The sequence below is a fragment of the Geotrypetes seraphini genome, chromosome 7, assembly GCF_902459505.1.
Source record: "Geotrypetes seraphini chromosome 7, aGeoSer1.1, whole genome shotgun sequence".
Taxonomy (NCBI): domain Eukaryota; kingdom Metazoa; phylum Chordata; class Amphibia; order Gymnophiona; family Dermophiidae; genus Geotrypetes; species Geotrypetes seraphini.
The window spans coordinates 113809694-113835798 of NC_047090.1; the positions used below are offsets into that span (position 1 = coordinate 113809694).

General features: G+C 46.3%; 1 protein-coding gene across 4 annotated transcripts in view; it reads right to left on the reverse strand.

Annotated features, from left to right (window-relative positions):
• UBR1 (ubiquitin protein ligase E3 component n-recognin 1) overlaps positions 1–26105 on the reverse strand; it is a 531921-nt gene that overhangs the window by 360218 nt on the left and 145598 nt on the right. For all 4 annotated transcript variants that reach the window (XM_033952836.1, XM_033952835.1, XM_033952834.1 and 1 more), the window contains exon 14: positions 17422–17550. In XM_033952836.1, the coding sequence (XP_033808727.1) occupies positions 17422–17550 (129 nt within the window). The remainder of the gene's footprint in view (positions 1–17421; positions 17551–26105) is intronic.

Consider the following 26105-nt stretch of genomic DNA (forward strand, 5'->3'; position numbering starts at 1 on the left):
CAATGATCAGAAAGCACAGTTACTTACCGTAAAAGTTGTTATCCAGGGACAGCAGGGAGATATTCTCAACAGTTGGTGACGTCACCGACGGAGCCCCGCAGCGGACAGCCTCGAAAACAGACTTGCTTGAAGATCTTTGAAAGAGCTTCCGAGTACTGCACTGCGCATTTACGAGTGCCTTCCCGCCCGAGTTAGGGCGCGCGTCTCCTATGAGGAACTCAGTTCAGATACTTAGCTAAGAAGCCAACCAGGGGAGGAGGGTGGGTTGTGAGAATATCTGCCTGCTGTCCCTGGATAACAACTGTTACGGTAAGTAACTGTGCTTTATCCCAGGACAAGCAGGCAGCATATTCTCAACAGTGGGTGACCTCCAAGCTAAGCATAATGGGATGGAGGGAGAGTTGGCAAGTTAAGAAAAGAGATGTTGCAAACCAGATTGGCCAAAATGGCCATCCCTTCTGGAGAAAGTATCCAGACAGTAATGAGAGGTGAATGTATGAACCGAGGACCAAGTGGCAGCCTTGCAGATTTCCTCAATAAGAGTTGATCTGAGAAAAGCTACAGACACTGCCCATTGCTCAAACTCTGTGGCCCGTGACTCGACCCTACAGAGGGAGGCCAGCCTGAGAAAAGCAGAAAGAGATGCAAGCAGCCATCCAGTTGGAAATGGTTTGCTTCGAGACAGGATGGCCCAACTTATTTGGATCGAAGGAGATGAAAAGTTGAGGGGCTGTTCTGTGAGGCTGAGTGCGTTGCAAGTAGAAAGCCAAGGCACGCTTGCAGTTCAAAGTATGAAAAGCCACTTCTCCAGGGTGAGAATGAGGGTTTGGAAAAAATACTGGAAGAATTTCTGACACAACTTTAGGCAAGAATTTGGGATAAGTACGGAGTACCACTTTGTCATGGTGGAAAACTGTGAAAGGTAGATCCGCAACCAGAGCTTGTAACTCACTGATTCTTCGAGCAGACGCGAGGGCAATCAGGAAAACTACTTTCCAAGTAAGGTATTTGAGATGAGCCTTATCAATTGGTTCAAATGGAGGCTTCATCAATTGAGCCAGGACAACATTGATATCCCAGACCACTGACCACTGACAAATCCCCGGGTCCGGACGGAATCCATCCAAGGGTTCTGAAGGAATTAAAAGAGGAGATAGCGGAACTACTGCAGCAAATTTGCAATCTATTTCTGAAAACAGGCGTGATCCCGGAGGACTGGAATATAGCCAACGTTACGTCCATCTTTAAAAAGGGATCAAGAGGTGACCCGGGACACTACAGACCGGTGAGTCTGACCTCGGTTCCAGGGAAAATGGCGGAAGCACTGATAAAAGAAAACATTGATGAACATTTTGAAAGAAATGAACTTCTGATAACCAGCCAACATGGTTTCTGCAAGGGGAGATCGTGCCTAACGAACTTATTGCACTTCTTCGAAGGAATTAACAAACGGATGGACAAAGGAGACCCCATAGACATTATATATCTAGATTTCCAAAAAGCCTTTGACAAGGTGCCCCATGAACGCCTACTCCGGAAACTGAAGAACCATAGGGTGGAAGGAGACGTACATAGATGGATCAGAAAATGGTTGGCGGGAAGGAAACAGAGGGTAGGAGTGAAGGGCCTACTCAGACAACAGGAGGGTCACGAGTGGGGTCCCGCAGAGCTTAATGCTCGGGCCGCTGCTATTTAATATATTCATAAATGATCTAGAAACAGGGACGAAGTGCGAAATAATAAAATTTGCAGACGACACCAAACTATTTAGTGGAGCTTGGACTAAAGAGGACTGCGAAGAATTGCAAAGGGACTTGAACAAACTAGGGGAATGGGCGACGAGATGGCAGATGAAGTTCAATGTTGAGAAATGTAAAGTATTACATGTGGGAAACAGAAACTCGAGGTACAACTATACGATGGGAGCGATGTTATTAAATAAGAGTACCCAAGAAAGGGACTTGGGGTAATGGTGGACATGACAATGAAGCCGATGGCACAGTGCGCAATGGCCACTAAGAAGGCAAACAGAATGTTAGGCATAATCAAGAAGGGTATTACAACCAGAACGAAAGAAGTTATCGTGCCATTGTATCGGGCAATGGTGCGTCCGCATCTGGAGTTCTGCGTCCAATATTGGTCGCCGTACCTTAAAAAGGACATGGCGTTACTCGAGAGGGTTCAGAGGAAGGCGACGCGTCTGATAAAGGGGATGGAAAACCTTTCATACGCTGAGAGATTGGAGAAACTGGGTCTCTTTTCCCTGGAGGAGACTTAGAGGGGATATGATAGAGACTTACAAGATCATGAAGGGCATAGAGAGAGTAGAGAGGGACAGATTCTTCAAACTTTCAAATAATAAAAGAACAAGAAGGCATTCAGAAAAGTTGAAAGGGGACAGATTCAAAACCAATGCTAGGAAGTTCTTCTTTACCCAACGTGTGGTGGACACCTGGAATGCGCTTCCAGAGAGCATAATAGGGCAGAGTACGGTACTGGGGTTGAAGAAAGGATTGGACAATTTCTTGCTGGAAAAGGGGATAGAGGGGTATAGATAGAGGATTACTGCACAGGTCCTGGACCTGTTGGGCCGCCGCGCGAGCAGACTGCTGGGCACGATGGACCTCAGGTCTGACCCAGCAGAGGCATTGCTTATGTTCTTATGTTCACAGGAGGTGGTTTGAATGGTGGATGAACATTAAAAAGTCCTTTCATAAAGTGGGAAACTACAGGTGTGCAGACAGAGGTTTCCCATCAAGAGGTTGATGAAAAGCAGTAATCGCACTAAGATGGACTCGGATAGATGTAGACTGAAGTCCAGACTGTGATAAGTGAAGTAAATAATTCAAAAAAGCAGCCAAGGAGGTAGACATTGGCTCCATATGGCGAGTGGAACACCAAGCAGAAAATCTAGTCCATTTCTGGCCATAACACTGCCTAGTGGACGGCTTTCTGGAAGCTACCAAAATGTCCTGTACAGACTGAGAAAACTGTAGAGAGTCAGTTAGGTTGAAAGGTACCAAGCTGTTTAGAGACTGCAGGTTGGGATGTAGCAAGGACCCTTGACTCCTCAAATAGACTTCTTTGCCTCTCCCCTCAACAATAAGCTACCTCAATTCTGTTCCTGAATATACTCTCCCCAGCGTCTAGAGGCAGATGCTTTCCTTCTGGATTGGACAGGTCAGTTTCTCTATGCCTTCCCTCCATTCCCTCTGATTCTCAAGACTCTTGTCAAACTCAAGACCGAACATGCCACCATGATTCTGACAGCTCCTCGGTGGCCCAGACAACCGTGGTACTCTCTTCTACTTCAACTCAGCACCAGGGAGCCTCTGCTTCTACCAGTTTTTTCCTCTCTGCTTATTCAGAGTCATAGAAACATAGAAACATAGAAAGATGACGACAGAAAAGGGCTATAGCCCACCAAGTCTGCCCACTCTTCTGTCCCACCCCATCGAGTCCGAGTACTAATGACCGAGCTAAGGAACTGGGTCATTAGTACTCGGACTCGATGGGGTGGGACAGAAGAGTGGGCAGACTTGGTGGGCTGTAGCCCTTTTCTGTCGTCATCTTTCTATGTTTCTATGTTTCTATGACTCTGAATAAGCAGAGAGGAAAAAACTGGTAGAAGCAGAGGCTCCCTGGTGCTGAGTTGAAGTAGAAGAGAGTACCACGGTTGTCTGGGCCACCGAGGAGCTGTCAGAATCATGGTGGCATGTTCGGTCTTGAGTTTGACAAGAGTCTTGAGAATCAGAGGGAATGGAGGGAAGGCATAGAGAAACTGACCTGTCCAATCCAGAAGGAAAGCATCTGCCTCTAGACGCTGGGGAGAGTATATTCAGGAACAGAATTGAGGTAGCTTATTGTTGAGGGGAGAGGCAAAGAAGTCTATTTGAGGAGTCCCCCAATGAGCAAAGACCTGACGTAGAGGCGAGGAATTGAGTGTCCATTCGTGTGGTTTCAGAAGACGACTCAATTTGTCCGCCAGACAGTTGTGCTGACCTTGAATATATGCTGCTCTGACAAAGATGGGATTGGGGTCAGCTGGGATTTTGGAAAGTTGACTTCGAACCCCAGATTTTGGAGGAACGTAATAGTCTGTTGGGTCGCTGCAATAACCCCTTGTTGAGAGGGGGCCTTGATAAGCCAGTCGTCCAGGTATGAAAAAACTTGAAGACCCTGGGCACGGAGGGCTGCAGCCACCACCACCAGACATTTCGTGAAGACTCTGGGGGATGAGGCGAGTCCGAAAGGAAGAACTCTGTATTGTAGATGAAGATTCCCCACCCTGAATCGAAGATATCTGCGAGAGGCTGGATGAATCGGGATACGAGTGTAAGCCTCTCTGAGATCCAGAGAGCATAGCCAATCTCCCTGATCCATCAGGGAATATAATGTTGGTAAAGATAGCATCCGAAACTTCTCTTTGACTAGAAATTTGTTGAGGGCTCTGAGGTCCAGAATGGGTCGCAAATCCCCCGTCTTCTTTGGAACTAGAAAATAATGGGAATAAAAGCCCATGTCCCGTTGGTTTAGAGGACCTCCTCGACAGCTCAAAGGCGAAGAAGAACTTGAGCTTCCTGAAGAAGAAGAGGAAGTTGCGACGAATTGGAAGGACACTCTCTTGGAGGGCGATCTGGAGGCACCTGAAGAAAATGAAGTGAGTATCCCTCTCGAAGAAAGTTGAGAACCCAGAGATCTGAGGTGATCATCTCCCACTGGTGATAAAAATGGTGAAGACGACCTCCGATGGGCAGAAGAGAATTTGGATTCAAGGAGGTTGGCATGCTCAGACTGGGGATGTCAAAAAGACTGAGCTGGTTTAGTCGCAGCAGGAGTCTGTGCTTTCTGCTGTCTCTGTTGTTGTGGAGGCCTTCTAGGCAGAGGCCTGGAGAAAGCTGGTGTTGTTTTTTGAGGATAACGACGTGATGGTTGCTTGTATGTCCGAGCAGTCGGCCGAATCAAGGAAGCAAAGGAGCGCTCATGTTCAGAGAGGCGCTTTGTAGCAGCTTCAATAGAATTGTCAAAGAGTTCACTCCCCTGGCAAGGTAAGTTGGCTAGATGGTCCTGCAGATTGGGATCCATATCAACAATACGGAGTCAGGCTAGACGTCGCATGGCTACAGCAAAGGCAGAGACTCTAGAAATAAGCTCAAAGGCATCGTATGTAACTTGCAGCATGAAGAGGCGAAGTTGAGACAGAGTTTTGATGATCTGTTTAAATTCAGGAAGACTCTGCTCCTCAAGAGCCGGGTAGAACTTAGGCATCAACTTGAGGAAATAGTTGAAATAAGCAGTAAAAGTGTAGTTGTAATTAAGAATTCTGTTAGCCATCACGGAATTCTGAAATAACCTGCGGCCAAACTTGTCCATGGAATGGCCCTCCCTGCCTGGAGGAACCGCAGCGTAGAGCTTAGATGGATGAGCTTTCTTTAGAGTAGATTCTATAACCAAGGACTGGTGGGATAATTGAGATTTCTCAAAGCCTTTGCAAGGTACTGTGTGATACCTGGATTCCAACTTAGATGGCATGGCTGTAATGGAATAAGGAGTTTCCATATTCCTGAAGAAAGTTTGCTTCAACACTGTTGTCATAGTGAGCCTCAAGGTCTCCTTGGGTGGATGAGGCAACTCCATGTCGGCCAAGTATTCAGGTGTATACTTGGAATCAGAATGAAGATCCAGTTGAAGAGCTTGTCCCATGTCGAAGACTAATCTGGCAAAAGAAGCAGACTTCGAGGTCGAGGCAACTTCCAGAGAAGGAGTGCGAGACCAAGGAACAAAGGAGTAGGACGGAGAAGCCTCTCTAGAATTTTGAGACAAAGGTTCAGAGTCCAGACGCACAGTAATTGAGGAAGCTGAACTACCTGCGTGAGGCGGAGTTAGTGAGTGTTTGCGCTTCAAACTCCTCGATGGAGAGGTCCCCGGGGTTCGAGGCACAGAGTGGGTCGAAGCAGGAGGAGAAGACTCCCTCGGAGGCGGTCTCGATGGACGAGTCCTCGACCTCGATGGACTTTGAGGTGAAGCAGCTGGTATACTAGCTTTGCAAGACTTATGCTTAGATTTTGAAGAAGTCTCGGTAGCTTTGGATAAACGAAGCATAGAAGTCTCAGTATCCAAAGAAGGCGAAGGTTTCTGTTGCAGAGATGTCTGTTTAAGAAGCTTTGAAGCTAGATGCCACGAATTCCTTGAGCGATGCTTCGGTCGAGGCTGAGGAGACATTGTCCGAGGAGTAGGTGAAGAGTCACTGGATGAAAACCGGCGAAGCTTCCGAGGAAACGACAGGAATCCCAGACTGCTGCTCAGGCTGGCTCGAAGGAAGCAGGGTCAAGGACGGAAGGAGTTGAGCCACGATTGAGGAAATCTGAGTGGTTAGAATGGCTTTCAACATGTCCTCGAACATAGGCACCAAGACAAAAGGATCAGGTCTCGAAGGTGCAGCAGTGCGCTCCAAGGAGGGCGATCTTGAGGATGAGTATTCCTGATGCTTGGAGGCACGCTTAGCTGGAGGTCTTGAGTCGGCTGGCAGGACTGTAGATACGGCCTGGGATGCCTGAGACTCTGGGGGCTTCTTAGAGATCGTACCTGAAGGAGAGAGAGGAGACTTACCCGTCGAAGACGACTTCAGAAGAGATGTCGGCGAAGCCTTCGAGACCAAGGGTGTCGAGGTTGAGGCCTTAGTGGAGGCAGAAGCTGGCGTCGAGGTCGAGGACTTAGATGTCGAGGCCGTCCCCAAAGCCGAAGTCGAGGCCTTCTCAGACGGTTGGTCCATAGTGCCAAAAACTTGAAGAAAATTGGCACAGCGTCAAAGAAAGGCCCGAAGTTGAAGGGTAGCTCAGCGCAGACAAGTGTCAGGACAATGTGCAGGACCTAAACAAACAATACACCGACTATGGGGATCGGTGATGGAAATGGTCTTGTTGCACTGCCTACACTTTATGAACCCGGTAAGAGGCATAGACATAGAAAAAATAAAGTCCAACGTACCAAACGAGGTGAGCGGCCAGGCCTAGGCTGACCTGAATGAAAAAAGAAAAATTCGAATAAACCTTTTTGTTTGTTTGTTTTTTTAAAGGAGAAAAATGGAAAACGCGAGCATAGCGACTTAAATATCAATAATAATAAAATGCTAGAGGCGCATGCGCTCTTGAAAATTCGTGAGCGCTGGCGCCCTGAGGTGTGCTTCTGTGGCAACATTCTAAACCTCAGGGCGCATGCGGGGGCTGGAGGCGCGCGACTGTGCTCTCTCTCTCTCTCTCTCTCTCTCTCTCTCCTAACCTCCCGGCTCCAGCGGCGTAGGCAGCACCAGTGGCAGCAACCGAGTGGTGGACAGCAGCCCCGCTCTGGCCGTTGCTCCTCCACAAACCTCCCGGGTCCAGCAGCATAGGCAGCACTATAAACATGCTGCTTCGCGCCCTTCTACTGCCGATTTCCTCTGCCGCGTCTCTGATGACATCATCGGAGACAGACGCGGCAGAGGAAATCGGCAGTAGAAGGCCGCGAACCAGCGTGTTTAAAGTGCTGCCTCCGCGGCTGGAGCCCCGAGGTTTGTCGGCGGTGGGAGGGTCACAAGCAGGCCAGATGGAGCAGGACAACAGCAGTAAAAGAAGGGGAAGGGGCCGAACGGAGCAGGGAAGAGAAGGGAAGAGAAGGGAAAGGGGGGGTGGGGGAAAATGCTGCTACTGTTTCTGCACAGGAAAGGGGGGATAGGAAGGAAATGCTGTTGCTGCTGCACAGGGAAATGGGGAAAAATGACAGACAGACAGCGGGAGGGAGGGAGACAGAAAGAAAGAAAGAAAGATACAGGGGCAGGGAGAGGAACAGAAAGACAGACAGAAAAAGGGGGCCAGAGAGAGAGTCAGCAGGAGAGGGAAAGGGGGCTGCTTTAGGGGGAGGGGTGTGCTTGGGGCAAACAGCTTTGCTCTGGGGGGAAGACAGAAGGGGCCATGGAAAGACAGGGAGAGGGAAAGGGGCTGCTTTGGGGGGAGGGGTGTGCTGGGGGGAGACAGAAGGGGCCATGGAGAGATAGGGAAAGGGGGCTGCTTTGGGGGGAGGTGTGCTGGGGACTGACAGCTTTGCTTTGGGGTGGGAAGACAGAAGAGGGCCATGGAGAGACATTTGGGGGGAGGTGGGTGCTGGGGGCAGACAGCTTTGCTCGGGGGGGTGGGGGAGACAGAAGGATACAGACAGCGGCCAAGGAGAGAGAGATAAAGAAACACAGACAGACAGACATCTATTCTAGCACCCGTTAATGTAACAGGCTTAAAGACTAGTAAAATAATAAAAAAGCCATGGTGAGAGAAGGCAATGAGGCTGCAGAGCTGAAAAGAAGAGGACTTCTCGCGGAAAACGTTGAACTGAGTTCCTCACAGGAGATGCGTGCCCTAATTCGGGCATGTGTAGTGCAGCACTCGGAAGCTCTTTCAAAGATCTTCAAGCAAGTCTGTTTTCGAGGCTGTCCACTGGGGCTCCGTCGGTAACGTCACCCATTGTTGAGAATATGCTGCCTGCTTGTCCTGGGATAAAGTAATGATACAACAGCTCAGATCTGTTGGCAAATTTTGGCTGCAAATGTGGCACAATGTTATGTAATCACTCAGCAATGATAGAGAATCCCGTTTCAGAATTTTGAGTTCACTCCTGGGGACGTCTACAACGAACTGGCAAGGCTAAAGGTAAACAAGGCCATGGGACCGGACAATTTACACCCAAGAGTGCTCAGAGAATTGAGAGATGTCCTGGCAGAACCGTTGGCGGTGCTCTTCAATCTCTCACTAAGTACGGGGAAAGTTCCGTTGGACTGGAAAACAGCCAACGTCGTTCCTCTACATAAAAAGGGTTGCAAGGCTGAGGCTGCGAACTATAGACCGGTAAGCCTCACCTCAATAGTGTGCAAACTCATGGAAACACTAATTAAGTACAAATTAGATACGATCCTGAACGAGGGTAATCTCCGGGATCCCAGCCAACATGGATTCACCAAGGGTAGGTCATGCCAGTCCAATCTAATAAGCTTCTTTGACTGGGTAACAAGAAGACTAGACTCAGGAGAGTCCTTGGACGTCGTGTACCTAGACTTCAGCAAAGCGTTTGACAGCGTCCCACACCGCAGGCTGCTGAACAAGATGAAAGCTATGGGATTAGGAGAGACTCTAACTGCATGGGTTAAAGATTGGCTTAGTGGCAGACTTCAGAGGGTGGTGGTCAACGGTACCCTTTCTAAAATGTCGGAGGTGACCAGCGGAGTGCCACAGGGTTCGGTCCTGGGCCCACTCCTCTTCAACATATTCATTAGGGATCTGACTCAAGGGCTCCAAGGCAAGGTAACCTTATTCGCTGATGACGCCAAACTATGCAATGTAGTAAACGGCTGTAATCTTCAGGATGCTATGGAGCAAGACCTGCGTACTTTAGAAAGTTGGTCCTTGATCTGGCAGCTGGGCTTCAACGCCAAGAAATGTAAGGTCATGCATCTCGGCAACGGAAATCCTTGCAGAACTTACAACCTGAATGGAGAAACTTTAGCCAGGACTACGGCAGAACGAGACTTAGGAGTAATCATCAGTGCTGACATGAAAGCAGCCACTCAAGTGGAGAAGGCTTCATCTAAAGCACGGCAAATGATAGGTTGTATCAAGAGAAGCTTCGTCAACAGGAAACCTGAAGTCATGATGCCACTGTACAGAGCCATGGTGAGACCGCATCTGGAATACTGTGTTCAATTCTGGAGGCCACATTACCGTAAGGATGTGCTCAGAGTTGAATCGGTTCAGCGGATGGCCACCAGGATGGTCTCGGGGCTAAAGGGTCTCCCGTACGAAGAAAGACTGAGCAAATTGCAGCTCTACACTCTCGAGGAGCGTAGGGAGAGGGGAGACATGATTGAGACATTTAAGTACATCACGGGACGGGTAGAGGTGGAAGATGATATCTTTCTTCTCAGGGGACCCTCGACCACAAGAGGACATCCGCTCAAGCTCAGGGGAGGGAAGTTTCGTGGAGACACCAGGAAATACTTCTTCACGGAGAGAGTGATTGAGCATTGGAACGAGCTTCCAGTGCAGGTGGTCGAGGCACGCAGCATCTCAGACTTCAAGAACAAATGGGATACCTATGTGGGATCCCTACGAGGTCATGCCAAGGGATAGGGTCACTAGGACTGAATGAGCGGATCAGTAGAGTGACAGTAAAATTACAATTATTCTTTATGGGGGTCAGTAGACTTAAGAGGGTGGGTAAATAGTGTGGGCAGACTTGATGGGCTATGGCCCTTATCTGCCGTCATCTTTCTATGTTTCTATGTTTCTATGTTAATCCGTCAGCGATGACAGAGAATCGCTAGAAGTGCTTTTTTAAAAAAAAATAATTCTTTATTAAGAATTTTCAAAAATTTAACAATAATATCAGTCAAAAAGCAAAAATACAGTGAACTGAAATCATTTTCATCATAAAGGGTCAAAAACACTTGATCCCTACTTTAAGGATAATAAACAACTTATCAAAGTATTGGTAGTCCACAATTACAGAGAACGGAGCTAAAGAATAGGGAAAAATACTTGAGTACCCGATTGTAAAACCGCTTAGATAATCTTGATAGGCGGTATATAAAAAACCTAATAAACTTGGAAACTGAGAAACATCATACGAATAACTAAAAATAAAGACTCGGCTTGATAACCCCAGAACCATTTATCACTGAGCAGAACTATTGGATTCAATCCTCACAGTGACGAGGTAGCAATAAATTTGGATAAATGCTGCGGCTCATAAAAATCATATCTATTCTGTTGATATACTAGTACACATTTGCAAGGGTAGCACAAAACAAAGGTTGCTCCTAACTGCAAAGCCTGCAGTCTCAAAAGCAAAAACTGTTTTCTCCTTTTCTGGGTAGGCCAACACACATCTGGTTACATCTTCACTTTATATAATAATAATAATAATAACTTTATTTTTGTATACCGCCATTCCCAAAGAGTTCTAGGCGGTTCACAGCAATTAATTAAAATTAATAACAGTGAAAAAAAAAGCATTGGAATTACAATACTATAAGTGTACAATAGTAAGGTAAAAAAGTTTATTTACAGGAAAAACCGGTCGTTGACAGTTAAATTGGTTTGGTGGGCACAATAAGAGGGGACTGTGGAGGTTCAGGTGGATTGAGGGGTATTAAGGAGGTGAGGGTGTGTTAGGGGTTCTGTTCGTGGAATAAGTGAGTTTTGAGTTTTTTTCTGAAGTCAAGGTAGGAGGGGGCGTCAAGTACAATTTGGGCAAGCCATGAGTTTAGTTTGGCTGCCTGGAAGGAGAAGGTTTTATCGAGGAACCTTTTGAGGTGACACAATTTTAGGGGGGGAAGGCAAACAGATGAATTCTGCGAGAGTTCGTATTGTTGTGATTTAGCTTGAAGTGAGGGTTGAGGTAGCTTGGAGATAAACCAAATACAGTTTTGTAGCAGAGGCATGCGAATTTGAATAGGACTCTGGATTCAAATGGCAGCCAGTGCAGTTTATGGTAGAAAGGGGTGATGTGTTCCCGTTTGTTTAAGCCAAATATAAGGCAGACGGCGGTGTTCTGAATTAGTTTTAGTCTCATAGTGGTTTTCTTCGTGAAGCCTAGATAGATGATGTTGCAATAATCCAGGATGCTGAGAATGGAGGATTGTACTAATAGGCGGAAAGAGTTGTCATCGAAGTATTTTTTTATGGTGCGGAGTTTCCAGAGTGCCGAGAAGCTTTTCCTAACGGTAAGATCAGTGTGTTTCTCAAGGGATAGGTGTTTGTCTAGGGTGACTCCCAGTATTTTTAGGGTTTGTTCTAGGGCAGGGGTGTCCAATGTCGGTTCTCGAGGGCCGCAGTCCAGTCGGGTTTTCAAGATTTCCCCAATGAATATTCATGAGATCTATTTGCATGCACTGCTTTCATTGTATTCTAATAGATCTCATGCATATTCATTGGGGAAATCCTGAAAACCCGACTGGATTGCGGCCCTCGAGGACCGACATTGGACACCCCTGTTCTAGGGGGAAGTCCGATCCATTCACTTGGATTGAGGTACCTTTGATTTTGTCGTTAGGGGTGGCCAGGAAGAATTTGGTTTTGTCAGAGTTTAGTTTTAATCTATAGAATAGCATCCAGAGTTCTATCTGCCTGAGTAAGTTTGATAGTGAGTTGAGTAGCTCTAGAGTGAAACTGGTTAGTGGGATGATTATCGTGATGTCATCTGCATAAATGAAGAATTTAAGATTGAGGCTGTGTAGGAGGTTTCCCAGGGAGACGAGATAGACGTTGAACAGGGTGGGGGATAGGGGTGAGCCCTAGGGAACTCCACAGGAATTGGCCCAGCTGTGGGAGAGAGAGTCATTCTTGATCACCTTGTATGATCTATTTCTAAGGAACCCTTGGAACCAGTTGAGAACCTGGCCGGAGATGCCGATGTGTGCAAGGCAGTCTAGGAGAATAGTGTGGTCGACTAGGTTGAAGGCACTGCTTAGGTCAAGTTGCAAGATCAGGGCGCTGGAACCCTGGCTGAAGAGTGAGTGCAGATGGTCAAGTAGAGAGGCTATGATGGTTTCGGTGCTATGGCCAGAGCGAAAGCCCGATTGGTTGCCGTGTAAGATGTTGAATTTGTCCAGATATGTGGTGAGTTCTGCATTTACCGCCCCTTCTGTTATTTTGGTGACTAGCGGGATGCTGGCGATAGGTCTGTAATTAGACGGGATGTTGGGAGGTTCTTTTGAATTTTTTATGATTGGAGTTATCAGGATGTGGCCTTGCTCTGCTGGGAAATTTCCTGCGGCTAGTAAAGCGTTGACCCATGTCAGCATGTTGACTTTGAAGTGGATAGGAGCAGTTTTCATGACATTTGGGGGGCAGGTGTCCAGTTTGCAGTAGGAGTTATTATATTTGTTGTAGTGTATGTTGAAGGATCGCCAGTCTATGGTTTTGAAATGGTTCCAACTTAGGTCAGTTCTGGACCCTAGGTCAGAGTTGAATATTTTTGTGTCATGTAGGATTGGAAAGTGCCCGTGGGGATTGGCGGGGCAATTATTGACGATCTTAATTTTTGTATCTTGGAATTGAAGAAGTCTGCTAGGGTGCTAGCTGTTAAAGTGGGTTCCTCCTGGGTATCGGTGAGTGTCTTGAGGTTGTAGAGGTCATTGACCAGATTGAAAAGGTTTCTACTGTTAGTTGTAACGTTTCCTATTTTTTGGGCGTAGAAATTTTTTCGTTTTTCCTTGGTGAGGTTTTTGTAGATTTTTACTTTTGATCTCCATATAACCCTGTGTTTCTGAGTACCAGATTTAGTCCATACTCTTTCTTTCTTAGGTCCCTCTTTAGCAGTAGTAGCTCAGAATCAAACCATTCCTCTAGATTTGTGGCTCTAATTCTGTGGGTTTTTATGGGGGCAATTTTGTTTAGAATGTTAGTGCTGTCTTCAGTCCAGGAGGACATGAATTGATCTGATTCTGCGTTCTGATTTATGATATTCTCATAGTGGGACCAGAATTCTGTCGGGTCGATCTTACCTCTAGAGGTTTGAGTTTCGTTATTTCTTGTGTTATTGTTTTTGCTGGTTTTTTGTTGACAGTCAATAGTGAAATTACATAGTCTATGGTCGGACCATAGGGAGTCTGACCAATTGTCTTCTTTCCAGTAGAATTTGGGGTTGGTTGGTTCATTGGAGGAGAAAGTCACCAGGTCTAGCTGATGACCTTTTTGATGGGTTTTGGTTGGGGGTGGTATGAAGTAGCCTAATTGGGAGATAAGTAACCAGAGATCTGATATTTCTAGTTAGTCTGATTGCTCTAGGTCAGGGGTGTCCAATGTCGGTCCTCGAGGGCCGCAGTCCAGTCGGGTTTTCAGGATTTCCCCAATGAATATACATGAGGTCTATTTGCATGCACTGCTTTCATCGTATGCTAATAGATCTCATGCATATTCATTGGGGAAATCCTGAAAACCCGACTGGATTGCGGCCCTCGAGGACCGACATTGGACACCCCTGCTCTAGGTGAATGTTGATATCTCCACATAGTAAGTTGTATGGGCCTGATAATGAGTTGGTTATTAAAAATTCCACAAAGTCCTCCTTGGCTAGGTTCCATTTTTTTGGTGGGACATAAAACAGAATAGTTGTTAGAGAGGCTGTTAGGGATTTTGAAGTGAGCGATATTGCTAATATCTCTAAGTAGGGCGACGATTTGGAGTTACGAACAGCGCAATTTAGGTGGTCTCTGAAGATTATTGCTAATCCTCTTCCCCTGGTTCTGGCTAGCGTTAGAATCTTGAAGCCTGGGGGAAGACAGTCTTTGATAATGATGTCGTTGTCAGATAGTAGCCAGTTTTCTGTGAGTAGAAAAAAGTCTGGTTTGGTTTTGTTCAGCCAATCTTTGATCAGGATGGATTTGTTTCTCATGGATCTTATGTTTAGGTAGAAACCTCGTAAGTTCTGGTGGGTGGGGAGTTCGTTTGGGGAGTAGTGAGAGTAGGCTAGTTTTTTTTAGTGATCGTTGTTTTATAGTGCGGAGCTTGGATGAAGTGTGGGGGGAAACCTCTTTGTATCTAAAAAACAGTTTTAGCAACCAGTCCCTATCTGAGTCAATAACAAGAGAAACTAGTAATGTTGCAGGGACCTGGGCATCCATATCCGACCTCTCCAGGAAATTAGTCAAGTCCAAACTGTCAGCAGAAAGATTCTGCTGATTAGGACTCAGATTTTACCTCGTTATACTACATTTGCATGGTAGTGCCTGAGCCTATCAGCACTCAGGCAATGATCAGAAAGTAATGATATGACAGCTCAGACCTGTCGGCAAATTTTGGTTGCAAATGTGGCACAATCGGATGCTTACTCCCTCCTGCCTGCAAATACCTCCCCCCCTCCCCTGAAAAAAACAGCAGGAGGAATGCCCACTCCCTCCTGCCCGCAAATAACTCCCCCCTCCCCTCCAAAAAAACGGCAGGAGGGATGCCTACTCCCTCCTGCCTGCAAATACCTCCTCCCCCTCCCCAAAAAAAGTAACTACAAAAACTGAAGGGGGATAGGTTCAAGACAAATGCTAGGAAGTTTTTCTTCACCCAAAGGGTCGTGAACACATGGAATGCGCTCCCGGAGGAAGTGATCAGGCAGAATACAGTACAGGGATTCAAACAGGGATTGGACGGATTCCTGAGGGACAAAGGGATCGTAGGGTACTGAAACCAAGGGGTGATTCAGACAGGTCGTGACCTGTTGGGCCGCCGCGGGAGCGGACTGCTGGGCGGGATGGACCTGTGGTCTGACCCAGCGGTGGCACTGCTTATGTTCTTATGTTCTTATGGAAGAAAGCAACACATGCAAGTAATTTTCCAGACAAAATCTTCAAAGTAAAAGGTATCTAAAAACTTTGCACCTATACAACCAGTAATAAAGATATTTATGGTGTAAACATTTAGGCATTCCCAGGGTAACGTTTGGGTGAAATGGATGTGGAATTACAATATATGTTTATTTTTATTATTATTTATATATCGCTCTTCGCTTTAACATCAGTGCAGTTTACAAAACAAAGTAAGAAAGGAACACCAATATTATAAGAACAGAAAATAAAAAAGTCTATTTATACCAGGGATCTCAAAGTCCCTCCTTGAGGACCGCAATCCAATCGGGTTTTCAGGATTTCCCCAATGAATATGCATGAAAGCAGTGCATGCACATAGATCTCATGCATATTCACTGGGGAAATCATGAAAACCCGACTGGATTGCAGCCCTCAAGGAGGGACTTTGAGACCCCTGATTTATACCATTTTTGAAACAAATTCAAATTTGTACACTAGCTTTTGTTCACTATTGGCAGTGAATCTGGGAACCTATTTTATAAAGGCACATAGGTGCCTATGATGCTCTTATAAACCAGGCACTTTTTTAATTTCTCATATACCGTATTTTTTGCTCCATAAGACACAGCTGACCATAAGACGCATCCACCTGTAGAGGAGGAAAAACCAAGAAAAAAAAATTCTGAACCAAATGGTGTGCCTTGTGCCCTGTCCCCCCTCTGGTGTCTAGTAGTAGGCTGGGACAGGGAATAGGGCACGTCTAGTGGTGGGCACATCTAATGGTAGACACATATAGTGGCAGCCAGACAGCCAGCTCCCAGCCAGTGTCAAGCCAGCCAGCCAGTGTCAAGCCAGCCAGCCAACCCAACCCCAAGCCAGCCAGCCAGTCAGCTCCCAGCCCCCAGCCATGCCAAACCAGCCAGCCAGCCAGCCAGCCCCAAGGCAGCCAGCCAACCCACCCCCAAGCCAGCCAATCCCAAGGCAACCAGCCAACCCACCCCACCCCAAGCCAGCCAATCAGACAGCCTCCAGCCAACCTCAAGCCAGCCAGCCAGCCTCAAGCCAGCCAGCCAACTAGCCAAGCCAGCCAGCCAGCCAGTCCAAAGGCAGTCCTCCCTGGGTACTTTTTTTTGCCATCCTGGCAGTCCAGCACGCTTTCTGCGCTCCTGCCTCGGTTCCCCTGCTCTCTTCCGGCAGCGGCACACGAGCGCTTTTTGCGTGCCTGCTTGGTCCCGCACTGCATTCCGAATGGCTGCCTGTCAGTTCTCATCCAGCGAAAACTGACAGGCAGCCTTTCGGAATGCAGTGCGGGACCAAGCAGGCAAGCAAAAAGCATGCACCTGCCTCATGCACCTCTGTGCCACTGACAGTGCCGGAAGAGAGCAGGAGCACCGAGGCAGGAGCGTGGAAAGCGCGCTGAACCACCGGGATGGCAAAAAAAGGTACAGGTTTTGTTTTGGGGGTTTTTTACATTCGCTTCTTAAGACGCACCCTTATTTTCACCTCCTTTTTGGGGGAGGAAAAAGTATATCTTATAGAGCGAAAAATACGGTAGGTGTGTGGTTATAAAACCAAATCTTTTATGACTATGTAGTCTATCATTCAGAGTGTTTCCCTAAAAAATTAGAAGAGATCTGATCTAGAGAATGACACGGTGACAAAATTCATCACCGTTCCCTTCCCCGCGGATAACCGCGGGAAACCATCTTCATGTCATTCTTTAAGGAGAGAGGGAAGAATCAGAGTATGAATGTCCACAACCACTGACCTGCAAGTTTTGCTCTGAAGAATGCTGGTGTAGAAGGACTGAGGTTGAAATAGACACTAGAAAATGATAAGGGATTATTTCCCACGGTTATCCGTGGGGACGGGAACAGTGATGAATTTTGTCACCATGTCATTCTCTAATCTGATCTAAATGATTTTTGGGAATGCGAACAGCAATGGGAAACCAGAAGACCGAACAATTCATTATGTACAGTATAGTAATAAAAGTTTCTAGAGTCAAATCAGAAATAAGTTTTGCAGCGGGTATATAAATAAATAACTATACTATCAGTAAAAGAACAAGAACTGATTAAAATTTGTTAAATTTTACTCACATCACTGGCACACCACTCTTGGAACATCACAAGAATGTTTTTTAGCTGCATTTGGATTGCAATGGCTGCTTCCCAATCAGGATCCACCTCAATGTGCTGACCAACTTGTCTTTTTATTTCCTCCATACCCTGCAAAGGAAACCAACACAAAACATATTTGTTGTTCAGTAAGAATAAATGTCATACTGGGTCAAACCAAAGGTCCATCAAGCCCCAACTCCTATTTCCAAAAGTGGCCAATTCAGGTCAAAACGTATCTGCATGATCCTACATATTTGCAAGTCCTTTTTGCTCATATCTAAAAATAAGCAGTGACTTTCTCAAGTTTATCCGGCTAATAATGTTTTATGGACTTTTCCTGCAGGGACTTGTCCAAACATTTTAAACCCAGCTTTGGTAACCAGCTTCACCATGTACTCTGGCAACAAATTCCAGTTAAAACTGGAATGAATGATAAAAATAAATGTTCTCCAATTTCTTTAAAAAATGTTACTTATTAAGATTATAGAGCCCTAACCATCCCTTCCTTCATAATGGTAACTGTTTTATTTCCTCCCTCAAGTAGAGGAGATTGAGAGGGGACATGATCGAAACATTCAAGGTAGTGAAGGGGATAGACTTAGTAGATAAGGACAGGTTGTTCACCCTCTCCAAGGTAGGGAGAATGAGAGGGCACTCTCTAAAGTTGAAAGGGGATAGATTCCGTACAAACGTAAGGAAGCTCTTCTTCACCCAGAGAGTGGTAGAAAACTGGAACGCTCTTCTGGAGTCTGTCATAGGAGAAAACACCCTCCAAGGATTCAAGACAAAGTTAGACAACTTCCTACTGAACTGGAACGTACACAGGTAGGGCTGGTCTCAGTTAGGGCGCTGGTCTTTCACCAAAGGGCCGCCGCGTGAGCAGATTGCTGGGCATGATGGACCACTGGTCTGACCCAGCAGCGGCAATTCTTATGTTCTTATGTGACCCTGATATCTAAACCTGGGAAAAATCTAGACAAATGTAGCTTTTACAGACCAATTTCCCTCTTAGACATGGGCTACAAAATTTTTACAAAACTTTTAGCTATAAGGCAGATAAAGGTCAAATGTCATCTAGTCTGCCCATCCCAGTAACCATTAGCTCTTTCTCTCTCCAAGAGATCCCACGTGTCTTTCCCAGGCCCTTTTGAATTCAAACACAGTCTCTGTCTCCACCACCTCTTCTGGTAGACTGTACCATGCATCTATACACTTTCTGTAAAAAAGTATTTCCTTAGATTACTCTTAACTTCATCTATGCCCTCTCATTACAGAGTTTCCTTTCAAATTAAAGAGACTCGACTCATGCGCATTTACATTACGTAGGTATTTAACCATCTCTATCATATCTCCCCTCTCCCGCCCTTCCTCCAAAGTATACAGATTGAGATCTTAAAGTCTGTCCCCATGCGTCTTATAATGAAGACTACATACCATTTTAGTAGCCTTGCTTTGGACCGACTCCATCCTTTTTATAACTTTTTGTAGGTGCGGCCTCCAGAATTGTACAGTATTCTAAATGAGGTCTCACCAAAGTCTTATAAAGGGGCATCAATACTTCCTTTTTCCTTCTAACCATACCTCTCTCCCTATGCAACCTAGCATCCTTTTAGCTTTCGTCATCAACTTTTCAACCTGTTTGGCCACCCCAAGATCATCACATAGAATTACACCCAAGTTCAGCCCTTGTCTTGCACATAAGCTCTTCACTCCCTAATTTGTACTCTACCCTCAGGTTTTTGCAGCCCAAATGTGTGACCTTGCATTTCTTAGCATTAAATTTTAGCTGCCAAATTTCAGACCATTCTTCAAGCTTCAAGGTCTTTCTTTCTTCATGTTATTCACAACATCCGGCGTGTCTACTCTATTGCAGATTTTCATATCATCCGAAAAGAGGAAAATCTTACCTGACAACCCTTCGGCAATATTGTTTATAAAAATGTTAAAAAGAAGAGGCTCAGGAACAGAACCTTGAGGCACACCACTGGTAGCATCCCTTTCCTCAGAGCAATCTACATTGATCACTACCCTCTGTCGCCTTCCACACAACTAGTTCTTGACCCAGTCCGTCACTTTGGGACCCATCTTATTTATTAGACGTCTGTGTGGAACACTGTCAAAGGCTTTGCTAAAATCTAAATACACAACATCTAGCACACATCCTCTATCCTCTGGTCACCCAGTCAAAGAAATTGATCAGATTTGTCTGATAAGACCTATCTCTAGTGAATCCATGTTACCTCTGGTCCTGTAATTCACAGGATTCCAGAAACTTGACCATTCTCTGTTTTAACAGTGTTTCCACTAATTTGCTTACCACAGAAGTCAGACTTACCTGTAATTCCCTACTTCTTCCTTACTTCCACTTTTGTGGAGAGGGACCACATCCGCCCTTCACTAGTCATCTGGTACCACTCCTGACCCTAGAGACTCATTGAAAAGGTCAGTCGGGGGGGAAGTGACGTCACTGGGCTGAATGGACGGGTGACTGCTCGGCTCCGTATGCCTCCGTATGCGGCTAACCCTCTCTAGTTAGCCTTTTCAACTTTGTGGAGACTACAGCTGACTTTATGGCTCATTCTGCACGCAAAACACTAAAAGATTTTGCATTTGGAACGCTGACCCCTCTAAGATGGCGCTGAAGAGAGAAAGTGTGGCTGCTCCGCCGCTGGGGCCTGAAACAGCTACGGGGGAGGATTCTTCTCCTCTCCCAACTGATCCCCTGGCTGAAGTTTGGCACTTATTCTAAGAAATCTGCACTGATATGAAGAGACAGCGTGTCAAATTTAACATGCTGGCGCGGAACCTCAGATCGGAAATGGCGGATCTTGGTAATCGAGTGGGGGATGTGGAATCTTCCTTGGAGGTACAGCAGGAAGTGTTGACTGTGGTGGATTCCCACACAAAAGATATGCAAGCACAGCAAGTATATGTTTATGACAAACTAGAAGATCTTGAGAATAGGAGCAGGCGGGCCAATTTAAGAATCCGGGGAATACCGGAATCCGCAGATTATATGAACTGTGAAAACGTGGCTCAACAAATAGCTTTATTACTTTTGGCTACAGATCCAGAGCCCCGTGCTCACAGAGCTTCAGCTACCCCCCGGGGCTATAAGCCACGAGATATAGTGGTTTGTTTTAAAGATTTCAAAACCAAAAAAGCTATACTACAGAAGGCCCGATCTCTCCCTGTGCTTAAATGGGACTCAATGGAGTTTGAGATTTATCAAGACTTGTCTGCTGTGACCCTGAGATGGAGGGCAGAGTTGAAACTTCTACTACGCTATTTGGTTCATAACAAAATAAAGTATTGATGGCGTCATCCTTTTGCTCTTCTTTTCTACTTGGAGGGCTCTCTGCGTACAGTGAAAGCCTTATCAGAGGCTTCTCAGATCTTTCCAGGAGTCCACTCCATCTTCCCCGGATCGGTTGGCTGGTGGTCGTCTTCGTAGGCCTTGGCTATCGTAACCTCGTTGGCAGTGTACCTGCCGGGAGGGTGCACAACTGATACGTCACTCGCTGGATCTGGAGCTGAGTCTACAGCCTGGCACCTGAACAGAATGGTCTAATGTTGGCCTGATCTTTTAACACTGTGTGCTGCAGTTCTTGTGCTGTGCCACTTGTGCACAACTTGTTAACTGTATGGCCTGGGTTTGAGATGCTTCATTTTGCACTAGGGTTTATTTTATGCCTTATTTAGTGGCTCAGAGAGAGTTACATATTGAACCTCCATTCAGTTGGATGGTTGGCTTGCTAGTAGAGAATGACACAGGAGAAAAATCTGTCTCCGTCACTGCCCCGTCACCGGACCACCGTCCCCTTCACTGCCCCATCCCCGAACCCGCTGTCCTCTTCACCACCCCGTTCCCGCCGTCCCTTTCACCGCCCTGTCCCGCAGCATCCACCCTTCCCTCTCGCCACCTCACTGCCCTTCAGTGGCCTGAGAATCTCCCTTCCTCCCCCTTACCTTCGAGGCGTAAAGAAACTTTCCTTCCCCTCCCTACCTCCAGCCAAATCTACCTTCGTGGCACTTTAGAAAAGAAACTGATGCCAGCGAAGCCTGCCTGTGCTGCCCTGCAATCACGTGTGTGTGGGCGGAAGCTTCTCCTCTGACAATTGTCATTTTATAAACACAAATAAAACAGAGCAAGGTTCAACAAACCCATCTCCCCTCCCTTTCACAAATATCCCCTTCACTATTGTGAAAACTGAACAAACCAAATTACTACAGAATGCTACATAGAAAAATCAAATACGGGAAAGGGGACCAGTTACAGACAATGTAACAGGAGTAAAAAAATACAAGTGTTGAACTGAAGAAAAATCACTCCGTGGACCTGTTCAAAGTATTATATGGATGATATAACAGAGTTCACAGGCTTGCTCAGAATCATGGAGGGGAAAACTGGGGCGAATCCCAGAGGAAAAACCACATCACAGTCCAATCATCGCATGGACAAGTAAACCAGAGGTTATATCAATTCATATATGTTTTTACGTTGTGAAAACACTACGGTTTACTATAGCTTATAGTCAAAGGACTTAGGCAAACTTAGCTTGCAGCTTGCGAGTTCCGACATGCATGTTTTGGTCCTGCCTCAGGGAACACACAGGAAAAATCTTAAAAGAAAGACTCATGCGAAGGGAGATTCCGACAGAGGACTGTTGTCTCACATAGAGAAGCGCGCAACGCGCAGTTTAACAGCTTTGAACGGGTTCTTTGACTATAAGCTATAGTAAACCGTAGTGTTTTCACAACGTAAAAACATATATGAATTGATATAACCTCTGGTTTACTTGTCCATGCGATGATTGGACTGTGAGGTGGTTTTTCCTCTGGGGTTCGCCCCAGTTTTCCCCTCCATGATTCTGAGCAAGCCTGTGAACTCTGTTATATCATCCATATAATACTTTGAACAGGTCCACATAGAAAAATCAAGCTAACAGAATACTTTAGTCACACATGGCAGGAATAATGTTAGGGGAGTGCAACAAGGGCAACTGCTCCCTGGTCAGAGAGAGAATCCTAAGCCAGCTGGAAACTAAAGAAGCACAGCCTAGACTTTGCGGTCTCCAGTTATGTCTAATACCAGCTCTAGCATGATATATATTTCAAATCTGAAATATTCTAATCACAAAATGTAAAATAAATTTATTTTTTTCTTTTTATTGTCTGGTAATTTTATTCTTCAAATCACATTGGTTACAGGCTTTGGTTTTAGGTTCCTTCTGTCTTCATTGTGGCATGGCTGGCTCCTGAAGGTAAAATAGGCGCAAGGGGAGCTGGGGAGAAGATGCCGAGTCTGACACGGGCACAATTTTTTTAACACAGGAGTAAGACTTTTCACCGCTCCCACGGGGCGGTACAAGGTCTTGTCCCCATTCCCACGGGGCGGTGAAAGGTCTTGTCCCCATTCCTGCGGTAAACCAGTTGTAAATGTCTTCATTCCTGCGAATTTACTGTGGTGACCTGCGGTTTATCACGGTAAGCGGTCCCCGTATCATTCTCTACTTGCTAGTCGTGGGAGGGCGCATGGAGAAGGGCCCTTACCTTCTAAGTAGAGAGTTGCGCGGGGACAGAAATTCCACCTGTCCCCACCCATCCCCACCAAAATCCCACCCGTCCCCGCGAGGAATCCCTTCGTCCCCGCCTGCCCCTATAAACTTCAGAAATAGTTATTTCATTTAATTATGCTACTGAATTAAAGGCTCTGGTAGAGACCCATTTACAAATAAGCAAAGACACTTTATTAATTTGGAAATATTAATTGGGAAGAATACATACTTTGTAAATGGGTTTCTACCAGAGCCTCTAATGTAAATATAAAATATAAATACTCAGCTGATAAGAACCCACAAACTGTCAGCTGAGGACTTCCTTTGCAGTTGGCCGGGGGTCCCTTTTGTCAAGCTTGGCAGGCAGTAGTGGCGTCCCTGAGTCACAGATGCTGGCACCTCGGTGGCTCATGGATGTTGCCAGCGACTGCTGTGCTTGGTGGAGGGGAGTTCTGGCCGTCTCTAGAGGAGGTCCTCTGCTGGCGGTGCTTGGGGATCCCTACCAGTCACAGCAAGGGTCAGCAAGTACTTCAACACTGTAGAAATAAAACCAGAAATGCATTTCTTTTTCTTTTGAACACAATACAAAGACATCTGGTATATACATTTCCCAAAGCTAACATATTTTAGTCAATAAATTCCGTTTTTTACCTTTGTTGTCTGGAGACTTATTTTTCCATAAAGTTGGTCCCAGTTTCTTTTTTCCGCTTTCCCATCTTCTGTAAATTCTTCTGTTGCTGTCCATTGGTTCCTCCTACCATGGTCCAGCATTTATACCTTTCTCATCTTTCGCCCCTGCCCACCAGTCCCATGCCCAACATTTCTCCTTCTATCACCCCTCTCCAGCACCATGCCGCATCTCTCACTACATTCCCTTCACCACTATGTCCAACATTCCTCCCTCTTGCATCCATTTCAATCTGTCCATTCCACCACAATATTTCTCCCTCTCATCTGTACCTCACTCCCTCCCTATGACCAAAAATTCTCCTTTCTTCCATTCCCCGTGTACATAACCATCTCTTTCCCTCCCTTTCTCTCTCCCAAGTTCATGCCTTCTGTGTCCAAAAAGGCATTCCCTCCCCCACCTCTTTCCCTCTCTTCCTCCATATTCTCTCCCAAGTTCATGCCTTGTGTCCAAAAACGCACGCCCTCCTCCACCTCTTTCCCTCCCTTCCTCCATCCTCTCTCCCAAGTTTATGCCTTGTGTCCAAAAACGCACTCCCTCCTCCACCTCTTTCCCTCCCTTCCTCCATCCTCTCTCCCAAGTTCATGCCTTGTGTCCAAAAACGCACTCCCTCCTCTACTTCTTTCCCTCCCTTCCTCCATCCTCTCTCCCAAGTTCATGCCTTGTGTCCAAAAACGCACTCCCCTCCCCCACTTCTTTCCCTCCCTTCCTCCATCCTCTCTCCCAAGTTCATGCCTTGTATCCAAAAACGCACTCCCTCTCCCACCTCAGCATCTCTTTTCCTCCCTTCCTCTCTCCCAAGTTCATGCCTTGTGTCCAAAAACACATTCCCTCCCCCACCTCAGCATCTTTCCCTCCCTTCCTCTCTTCCAAGTTCATGCCTTGTGTCCAAAAACGCACTCCCTCCCCCCTTTTTGTGTTCCGCGTTTGCCTCCCAAGTTTGATCTCCTTCTGTCCCATATCTGTCAACAAATTACCAACTTTCTCATCCAAATAGAGTTCGAGCCGTGAGGCTCGTCTTTTATTTCCTGCCTGCCCTGCTGCAGCACACATAGCCAACCGGAAGTCTTCCCCGATGTCAGCGCTGACGTCGGAGGGCAGTCTTTGCGTAAGCCCTCCCTCCAACATCAGCGCTAACATCGGGGAAGACTTCCGGTAGGCTATGTGTGCTGTGCAGGGCAGATAGGAAAAGAAGACAAGCCTCGGGGCTCGAGTTGCATTGAACCCCGCGGGGTCCCTGAGACCACGAGGGGGGTCTCCATGGGATTCTCATGACCCTAGGGGGCATCCCCACAGGATCCCTACGACCCTAGGGGATGTCCCAATGGGATCCCCGTGACCCAAAGGGGGAACCCGCAGGATCCCCGCGGGTCCCATGGGATTCCAGTCGTCCCCGTTCCCGTGCAGCTCTCTACTTCTAAGATCACAGGAGTGTGCTTTTTTTTGTCCTTTGTGTTAGTGCTCTCTTGTGTGGGACTTTGAGATGGGTGGGGAGTTTTAAGGGTTGGGGTTGGAGGGGGGATAATCTTGTGGTATTTGGGGGGGGAGGTTGATAGAGTTTATGGCTGGGGTTTCGTTTTGTGTGTGATCATATGTGCGCATTGAAATTTGTGTCCATTAATGTAATGAGGCTTAATGTCCTAATGAAGTGTCATCTCCTTTATAAGGAGCTGGCATGCCAAACAGCTCAAATTGTTGCGTCCCCCGAGGGTTTTTTTTTATTTATTTTGCCTCCAATCAACAGACTAAAAAAATTAGGGGGGTTGCTATTCTTCTACACAATAGTTTACAGATACAAGTGTTGAAAAAGATACGAGACATGGAGGGGCGTTATATCTTGCTCTGTGTGTCTATTGCTGGTCAGGTATATACTTTTTGTAATCTCTATGCCTCTAATTCAGGAAAGGGGGAGTTTTTCACCCATCTTGATGAAACCCTTCAACCATATGTAGAGGGTTTATTGCTATTGGGGGGAGATTGTAATCTGGTGTTTTATCCTCTCTATGATAGCTTCTCTTGTAAGTCCTCAGTTGCGCCAGCTGCTCGTAAAGGCTTGCAAACTCTGCTTTTACATTGGCGACTCCAGGATCTTTGGCGTCTTAAACATCCTAGGGAATGCGATTATACATATCATTCTGTTGTGCATAATACCGATTCTCGCATTGACTACTGGGTTGGGGATGGGACTTTTTGTCGTTCCATACAGCGCTGTGAGATCCATCCTACTATTTTGGCAGATAAGTTTGAGTTAGTGGGAGATAGGGGGTCCCGTCCAGCTGCTTACTGATGCTTTAATGATAAGTTTATTGGCGGACCCCTCTGCTGTGACTCAACTGACTAAAGATATTACAGACTATCTTGAACTGAATGATTTTAACGATATTGATCCCATTTTATTATGGGAAGCATTAAAAGCT